The sequence below is a fragment of the Palaemon carinicauda genome, chromosome 26 (genome assembly GCF_036898095.1).
Source record: "Palaemon carinicauda isolate YSFRI2023 chromosome 26, ASM3689809v2, whole genome shotgun sequence".
NCBI classification, from domain to species: Eukaryota; Metazoa; Arthropoda; class Malacostraca; order Decapoda; family Palaemonidae; genus Palaemon; species Palaemon carinicauda.
This window is the reverse complement of record NC_090750.1, coordinates 71,626,462-71,636,461: the sequence shown is the minus strand read 5'-3', so window position 1 is coordinate 71,636,461 and position 10,000 is coordinate 71,626,462. Positions and strand designations below refer to the sequence as shown.

General features: G+C 33.0%; 1 protein-coding gene across 7 annotated transcripts in view; it reads right to left on the bottom strand.

The window, feature by feature from the left end:
* The window catches only part of GABA-B-R2 (gamma-aminobutyric acid type B receptor subunit 2), a 241,978-nt gene extending 236,236 nt beyond the window's left edge, over positions 1–5,742 (bottom strand). For all 7 annotated transcript variants that reach the window (XM_068349726.1, XM_068349729.1, XM_068349732.1 and 4 more), the window contains exon 1: positions 3,331–5,742. In XM_068349726.1, coding sequence (XP_068205827.1) covers positions 3,331–3,462 — 132 coding nt within the window. In that variant the 5' untranslated portion in view covers positions 3,463–5,742. The remainder of the gene's footprint in view (positions 1–3,330) is intronic.
* Between the last annotated feature and the right edge of the window lie 4,258 nt (positions 5,743–10,000).

Here is a 10,000-nt window from a genome sequence, read left to right as displayed (position 1 = left end):
CGGTCGTTTCAAAAAGTCTCGCTGGAAGAAACTATGAATTCGGCATTTGTTTTTTATATACTTTTTATGGGTCTTGAAAATTTTGAAGCATAAGTTGTTGGCTATGTTTTATTAGCTTAGGAGGTAAAAATAAACATTTTGAGAATTCACTGACATTTTCCACACTGACCTCAAGAAAATTCGTAAAATATTTATACACCAAGGAGGCTCAGTTTAGCCTACTTGAAATAAAATATGTATAGTAAAATATAATCTGTGTGTAGTGACGTCTGTAATATAAAAGAAATTTAAACCCTTACAAATTATGGCATTCCTTATATGCAAATTTCGTACCTGGCTTAGATAACATAGATGAATATCTAAAGATCTCATATCCAGATTTCCTTTGTTTTTCTTACCAATGATATGACAGTTATGAATAAATATTTAAATATCCTCGTTTAAACATGAAATCTTTCAGTCCTCCCTTGTTATCAGTTGCATTTAAGCAGATATCATTGATTTCATGAGAAATTGGCATTAATTCGGAAATCTAATACATATATTCATTATGTTGTCAGACTATTTTGGCATAAACCAGTATTCATAACATGTTTTTGACTGGATATTCTATTTTAGTGCCAGCATATATAAACATTAGATTCCTTGCTATGGCTCTTAGTGAAGATTCATTTTCATTTTTATGATTATCATACAAGTATTTCTTTGTTTAAAGTTTCTATTTGGCGTGAAAGCTTGCAAGCATAGTTACTCAATGTGATATATTAGAAAAATATTTTGTTTCAATTATGCAACTGATATGCTAAGTGAAATTTGTTGTTTATTATAGAAATATAATAAATGCCATTATTACGCCTATAAAATTATTGAAAATGACAGTGAACGTTAATGTGACACTTAATTTTCGATTACAAATGAAACAAAGGAAATAATTGAAATAAATTTTCATTTATGTATCAGCTTTTTATATTTGTCCAATTTCGATATCAAATATATAGTTAAAACATACATTTAGTCAGAAACAGAGACCGGCTCTCATCACCCCCCTCCCCCATTTTTTTCAACTTTCGTAAGTTACCAGTACACTTCCATAAAGTAAGATTGGGATAGTAAACGTGTAAAAACGATAATATATTCCAATTAAGGTAATGGTATTTATATATGAATATATATTCATATATATATATATATATATATGTATTCATATATATATTCATATATATATTCATATATATATATATATATATATATATTCACATATATATATATATATATATATGTATATTATATATATATATATATATATATATCAAACAAACAAGCGAACAAATGCGGCTGTTTCTCATTCATTGTAGGAAAAAAACCTCAGCAGAACACGTCAATTCAACGTCCGTGGTTTCGCCAGTTTGCATCACCACGTTGGCCAGTTGTATTGGTGATGGTGGGAGATTTTCGTTTGATCGCTGACAGCAAACCGACCTAATATGGGTTGCCCTGACTAGTACAGGTCTGCTGATCATGACGATACGTAAACCCTTTCACCACGTTTAGGTATCCCCACTCAGAAAAGGGCATATATATATATATATATATAATATATGCACATACAGTATATATATGTATATATATATGTGGGTGTATATATATATATATATATATATGTATACATACAGTATATTTATGTATATATATATGTATATATATATATATATATATGCATGTATATTTATATACACTCACATATATACGCTCGAGTGTTTGTATGCTGAGAGAGAGAGAGAGAGAGAGAGAGAGAGAGAGAGAGAAACGCTAATTAGCACAGAATACTTTATTCAATTCATTTCTCATTTAGTCATATATTGATATCTTATCCGAGACTCCCAGCCCTCTATCATTATTGTGAGTATTGATATCTCCTTCCCCCTCATTTGCTCTCTCTCTCTCTCTCTCTCTCTCTCTCTCTCTCTCTCTTATTCGAATGTATTCACTACAATGGTTGCTGCAAATCCTGAAAGAAACCCGATAAATGAGAACATTAGAGGAAATATCTGGTTAATTTATATATATATATATTTATATATATATATATATATATATACCGTATATATATATATATATATATATCATTTTGAACTAAACTCATTAACCGAAGAGTAGCAGTCCATTGGTCGATATTAATTAAAGTCGCTATGTTTTCTAGAAAAGCAAAAAGTAAATGAAGAGAAACGCACATTATATATAAGTGCAGTACCTATATATATATATATATATATATATTCCCCGTATACTGTAGGCATAGTCGGGTTAGGTTAGTTTATGGAGGTCGAAAATATTGAAATCATATCAGATTATCTTCGTAGGAGGTTACACTCACCTTTTTGGAGGCAACAATTCTTCTAAACCTAGCAAACCTTCATACTCCACTGCACAGAATAAGATTACTATCATAAGCTCCTCTATTAGATGTAAACACGAATAAGCAATTATCAGTATATCATAGGAAAAAGAATATTCTGACATACCGAGCTACCTGGTATAAAGGAACGTCACGACGATAAGGGAAAACAAATATCAAAGAGGGTGACTAAACTATGAAAGGGATCAGATCCAGATGAAATGTCAATGACATTAGCATGCATCTGCGTATCAATGGAAGGATTTCGGAAAGGCCCAGTACCGCTTACAGAATGCTGCATGACGGTATGCAAACACACATGACATACATTATTACTGGGTCGACGGAAGAGGAATAGACTCTTAAACGAAAGTAATACCCTCGTACAAAGAGAAAGTTCTGATCGTACATAACAAAAATAAAAGGAAATACAGCTAGACAGTTACAACTATTTATACTAAAGAATGGGAAAATTGATATCGATGTTTTGAAAGCACACTCAGATATGCACAATAACATTTACGTATGCAAAAGCAACAATAAAAAGTAGTATTTTCTGGAGAAGCAAATGGAAAGATACGGAGATAATAGTCAGTGGAACAGGTGTGTTGAATTATTAAAGGGATATACGAATAAGGAAACCGATGGGCCAGTATGAGGAATAGGAAGAGAGAGAGAGAGAGAGAGAGAGAGAGAGAGAGAGAGAGAGAGAGTAAAACACGAGGGGTAGATTATGGGAAAAAATAAAAACAGTAACATTTAGATACTTTTGATAAAGTACTTATATCTGAATTGCAAACAGTAAGAATTAGATACCTTTGAAAAAGTACAATCTGAATTGAAACTCTTGAAGATAATACCATCGAAATAAAACACCTTACCCTCCTCTTCTTCTTTTTATATTTTCTATTCATTCCTCAACACTGGTTACTCACCGGGAAAAATCCAGCCACGTAGACATCGACCTTCTTACTTCGGGCGTGAGTAATGGTTGGATAAATGACGACGAGGAGGAGTGCTAGGCAGGGTAGCCAGGAGCCGCCCTTGCCTATCACGCCCATCCCCATGGCACTAGTGGCTTTGGAACCACGCCCCAGGAATTCCTACTCACGCCCACAAAGTGCTTCAATCCACCCCTCTCCCCCACCCCGTCATATTGCCTCGAAGAAGAGGACAATTTTCCTTCGGGGAGGCTGAGGGCTCGGCTTAAATGTTGTGTCAGTGACCGATTGGAAAATGAGGAAAAATAATCTCTTGCTTAATTCTCTCTCTCTGCGCGTTCCAATAAAGATGTTACTTGGCTGTTTATTGCGTTTTCTTCTCCGTCTTTAATATAGACTTAGTTATAGCTTATTGTAGGGGGTCCTTGAAGGGATTATACGGTTAGTGGCCCACTATTATCAGTTTATGTTCTTTTCCACTGATCTTTTGGTTGTTGATGCGTGTGGTTGATGGTGTCGTTCGATACGCTTTTTTGTTTTGCTCCCTTTTTTTCATGGAAGTTCCATTTCGGATAGTCTAAATCTTCGACACACCTTAATTACTTTCATGTTTAGTTATTTCTTGAATCTTGCTATGAAATGGGCAAACTTCCTATTCCCAATGTCATCAATTTCTTCCTAGGTCAGGCAAAAAATAAGACCTATTAATTTTTATTTTGGTCCTTTCACAAGCCAAACTCCAAATGGTCCCAAAACTTAAAAACCCTCTGAGCAAATAACAATAATTTCTTGAGCAAAGGTCCTGAAACTTCATAAGGAGGTAACCTCTCGCCCTATGGCTGTCAGTAAATGGCCTTTGAGGTCAAAAGTTTGTTCCCACTGGGAGAATGAGAAAAGAGATAGAAAAAAGTACAAGTTTTCAGGGAGAGAGAGAGAGAGAGAGAGAGAGAGAGAGAGAGAGAGAGAATCTTCCAAAATACTTTTCGAAAAATATAATTTTTTTATGGGAAACTTCAGAAATAACACTTTCTCTTCTTATGAAGGATGATGATAAGTCTTATCTATTTTTCCACTTGGTTGCAAATAGGTTTTTATGTCCGGAAAATTTGGAAATCTTATCTACAGTTTTGAGAATCTTAATGAACGAAACTCACAAAAGTTTTTCTTCGTAATCTTTAGAAGCCGCAGTTTTTTTTTCTCTTGTCTATTTTTTCTTATATATTATTTTCTTTTCGATCTACTGAAATGTTTTTGTTCGGCGGCGCTGACATCAAGGAAAAGACAGATACAAAAAATGGAATAAAAGTTGGAACCTAAATTTTTCTCCTATGTAATTTTCTTGATGACACAAAGTCTTCCTTCAGGGAATCAAAAACACGACAGACGCACTAGTTCGTTCGTTTGTTTACTGCTGCTGCTACTTGGCTTTCACTTTAGTAAACACAGACGTGGAATATATGATGAATAACTATACACCTAGACATTATTTTGTGTGCTGAACATAGTATAAATACGAAGCTGTGTGAGTTGCAAAGACACTACACGCAAATTTCACATTGAATGTGTTGAGGACATAGCATTACATTATTTACTCTATTGACTTCCATTGCCGATGTATGCCGAACTGTAAGCCTGAGAGAGCACATATACCGGAACGAGTGCTAGGTGCTAAAGTTTAGGGGGGGTGAGGGGTGTTGGGTGTGGGGTGGGTTAGGTCTCAGAAGTGATTTGAAACCGCGTATTTCTATCGCTTTTTTTTTTCTTTTTCTTCACCAATTGGCCGCTTTATCGTTGCTCTGTCTTTCCCTAGAATAAACGTCACTGGTGCACACACACTCGCTGTCCCCCGCTTTCATTTTTTTCCCCCTTTTTCTCTCCCCTTAATTGCCTGGATTCCTCCTCATTTAGTTGTGCCGGTGATTTTTGAACCGCAGTACAATTTGTTTCTTTATTTCTTAATCATCGTCGTTGATATGTTAATAACCCGTTGATGAGCAGGAGTCTTCTGCCAATTGCCTTCGTGAAACTCGAACCTAACCGTAGGAGCGTGAAGCGGAAATCAAACCACAGAGACGTAATAAAATAATCCGAATATTTTCAATGTTTCAGCGTCACACTGGTCCGTTAAGTGAATGAAAAGCAGCGAAAGTTTGAATTGATATAAACTCAAAGGAAGAAAACTAGGTTGCCTTTCATTACTACTTTTTTTTTGTTTGTTTGTTCTCTTCCTCTTTTTTTTTTAAGAGTAAAGGTCGTAATGGAAGAGACGGTTTCTCTCTTCCCACATGATGGAAGAGCATAAGAGAGTCGTGGTAGCGATTGTGGTGACGACGACGACGACAACGCGAGGCAGTTTAGCGGCGGCACAGACGAGCGCGGCGGCGACACGGCCAGATCACAAGCAACGGCGGCCCCACACTAGCGGGTTGGACCCCCTTCCAGCCCGCCGCTGCAGTGAACCCGCGCATGGTCTCCACGCCCGCAAAACCCACTCGCACACATACACACGCACTCGCTAACTCTCACTCTCTCTCTCTCTCTCCTACTCTCTTTCTATCTCTCTCTCTTTACCCTTATTTTCTCTCTCTCTCTCTCTCTCTCTCTCTCTCTCTCTCTCTCTACCCTTATTTTCTCTCTCTGTCTCTTTTTTACTCTCTCTCTCTCTCTCACTCTCTCTTTACCCTTATTTTCTCTCTCTCTCTCTCTCTCTCTCTCTCTCTTTACCCTTATTTTCTCTCTCTCTCTCTCTCTCTCTCTCTCTCTCTCTCTTTACCCTTATTTTTCTCTCTCTCTCTCTCTCTCTCTCTCTCTCTCTACCCTTATTTTCTCACTCTTTTTTTTACCCTTATTTTTTTCTCTCTCTCTCTCTCTCTCTCTCTCTCTCTCTCTCTCTCTCAATCCTTAGCTATTATGTTTTATATTGGAAACAGCCAACCTTTTCAATAATGTAATAAAAGATCGAAAACACAGTGGCAGGGTTCCACCCCGAAACATTGGGCAGGTCATACGAGAAATACATCCAATTAAGGCTCTTTTTTTCCCCCCCAATTTTATTTTCAAGATTATTTTCTCATCGATCCTCGATAATTCTAATCGAGTAACATCCGTCTAATTTTGGCCAGCCTTCCTCCGTGTGATTCTAGGCAAACCTCACAGAGAAAACTTAAAATCATCTGTTTTTTTTTCTCTCTTTTCCTTCTCTCTTGACTTCGTCCGTGTGCCAAATATCTCGTACTTCTTCTATCCGAAGATTTTTTTTTCTGAATTCTTCTCCTTTAAAACCAGCGTCGTTGTGTTCCTTTTTCTTATAAGACGCGCAAGTTTCTTTCTTTCCTTGTTTCTTTACTCTTGCTTTATTCTTTAGATGGTTTCAAATATTTCGTTTGAGATTGTTTGTAGATATATAGGTACTCACACGCATGCATATATATATTTATATGTATATATATATATAATATATATATATGCATATATATAATATATATATATAATATATATGCATATATATATTATGTGTGTATATATATATATATATATATATAATGTATGTATGTATGTATGTATATAAATGAAATATATATGTTTTTATATATGCATTATATATATATATATATATATATACTAATCCTATACACATTCGATCTTTAAATAAAAATCTAAAAAAAAAAGAAAAAAGGCAGAATGTCAGATATGGCCGTTTTCAATACCTATATTTTAAGGCTGCACTATCGAAGATCCTATATTTTGTCAACTCAAAGTTACTCTGATATCTTTTCTTCACACGTCAGAGGAAGCTCTTCATATTTTATACTATTAATTTTAGAATTAAGCTGGTTTTCTATCACACTTCTCTCCTATTTTTTTAAATATTTCTTATTTTTTGCTTTACTCTTTAAAGAATATTAATCCTCTACCCTGGTCGCCAAATGCTGCTCATTTCAAGCAAGAACACAACATATATTTTTTTCATGGCGGCAAAAGTTTAGTGTTTTCAGTAATCTTTGCCACAAAAAGCAAGCACGTTAAAGCAAAGTGTCAATTCTTGACGAATAATATTATCAGTCACCTAATACTGTCATGTGGGTGGCACCAGTACTTCGCGCTAATTAGCTATCCCATATCCAGTAGGTTTTGTATTAATGAGCGTGATAAAAATGTTTATGCTGACATTTTTAAAATTATCATAAGTAATTCCATTCAAAGATTGATAAAGAAAATATAATTATCGTAAAATTAATTCAGTTTAGTGAATATTGATAAAGATAATATAATTATCGTAAAATTAATTCAGTATAGTGAATATTGATAAAGATAATATAATTATCGTAAAATTAATTCAGTTCAGTGAATATTGATAAAGATAATATAATTATCGTACAATTAATTCAGTATAGTGAATATTGATAAAGATATAAATATCGTAAAATTCAATAAAGTGGATATATTAAAGATTAGCTTATATACGTTTTATTGATTTAAATTTTAACATTGTTTTAAAGAATAAACTAAACTTTTATCAAAGTGCATCGGAAATAATTAGGCAATGGCCATTTGCTGAGTAAGGCATCCGTGTAATGGTCCACAAATTCAGTTACGAAGAAACAAAATTAAAAATGCATCAACGCTCTAAGTGGTTGTTTTGAGAATCCTCCTGAATAATATCTTGATACTGAAAGGTACTTACCTCCACAAAACGTGTATTTCCAGAGTCTTGTCAGTTATACATACTTGATAGAACATAATTACCTATTGTTCTCCATATTTTACTTCGTAATTGATGTTCATGTGTGACGTATGTAAATGCTTCGTTTATATATATATATATATATATATATATATTAATTAATGCATATATATTTATATATATATATAAACATATATACACTTATGTGCATATACACATGTGTGTATATATATGTCTATCTATCTATCTATCTATCTATCTATCTATCTATATATATATATATATATATATGGTTGTGGGTATGCATTTATAATATACTTATACACACACCCATATATATGTTTATATATCTTACACATATATATGTATATATATATATATATATATGTGTGTGTGTATATATATATATATATATATGCATACATACATATCATGTGTAAAATGTCGACATCTTTGTAAATCCTTTCACGTTATTACAATATATACTTCCTGAATATATATAAATCTTCCGTTCCTGTAGCTCTTCCACTTACATCCAATACTTTCTCCGTCTATCTAAATTGTATAAAATTGTATCATCTTTTACTAACTGAATCAAAGTAAACTGAAACACTTGAATTCATCTCCTCTGATTGCTCAGCCCTCTTCTTCCACTCTCGTATATTAGAAAATCAAGTTATATCATCAACTGCAGGTTTTTTTTTTTTTTTTTTTTTTTTTTTTTTTTTTTTTTTTTTTCGTTTCTCTCCTAAGCGATATCAACCTTGAACTTGAATTCCACATATTGCCACCGTTGAGGTTTTGTTTATATCAACTCTGCTTTCAGAGAATTTCATTTGTTTTTGAGAATATTTTGCATATGGGTACTATTCTACGTTCAACCGCCATCTCTCACATTATTTGCAAGGTTCAGTACAAATGTTACCTCTGTTTTGCCATTCAAATCAACATTTATTACTTAATCTTTCTTGTATACAAATAACGCCATAATACTATGTTAAGTGTTAGCCCATCACAAGCTCTCTCAGTTATTTTGTTTTATTTTTGAAAACTGAAGGGAAAATTATAAACATCCTTTGGTATAACAGTTCCAAAGATTTCTGTTATCTGAATATACCGAATTAAAGAATGTTATTGTGATTTTATTACCGCGTAGAAGAACTCTTCTAGACCTTTATTTCTTATTATTATTATTATTTTTCTTTATTTTTTATTATTATTTTTTTTTATTATGAAGCTCTCTCTGGCAAATAAACACATTACAGTATATTGTTTTACATTGATGATATAGCATTTCTAACCTATACAAGGTTATAGTTGGGAATTATTTATATCAATACTGATTTCAATGTTAGTCTCGTTTATTTAAAAAAATGACGCACTGAATATCCATGATCATGATTTATATTTCATTCATTGACCTATCCTTTACAGAAACGTTGTTCTGTAGATACAAGCTAATTTAAATGTGCTATTAAACATTGAAATAGATTTTGTTTGATATATCTTACAACTTCAAAACGTTTGATATTCCTGATCACAGTATACCTGTTTGTAATATATTTATATTCTACGCGAGACTCTTTAGATGAAGTAATATATTAGAAATACCATTATATTTATACAGTATATAGTAGTTATTAGCGTTTAAAACGATTAGATTATTGATAAGGAAGTATTTGCATTGGTTTAAATATTACTATGTATGTAGATAACCGGTACTAACTAAAAATCATTTCGAACTTTTTAAAGATGTTAGTGTTTATTCACAAATACACTGTTAAAAAACACGTAATTTTAATCGGAAATTTTCCGTAAAAATATACTGTTCTCAGCCGTATTTCAGTTGAATACGGGCGACCATAACTATACTTTGTTATTATCTTTTACTGGTCGGTAACCGTAATGTCACTCCTTTACGTTAATATATCCGTTTTTAAAACGGTAAAAATCCTAGAATAAATGTTACTAGACATTTAT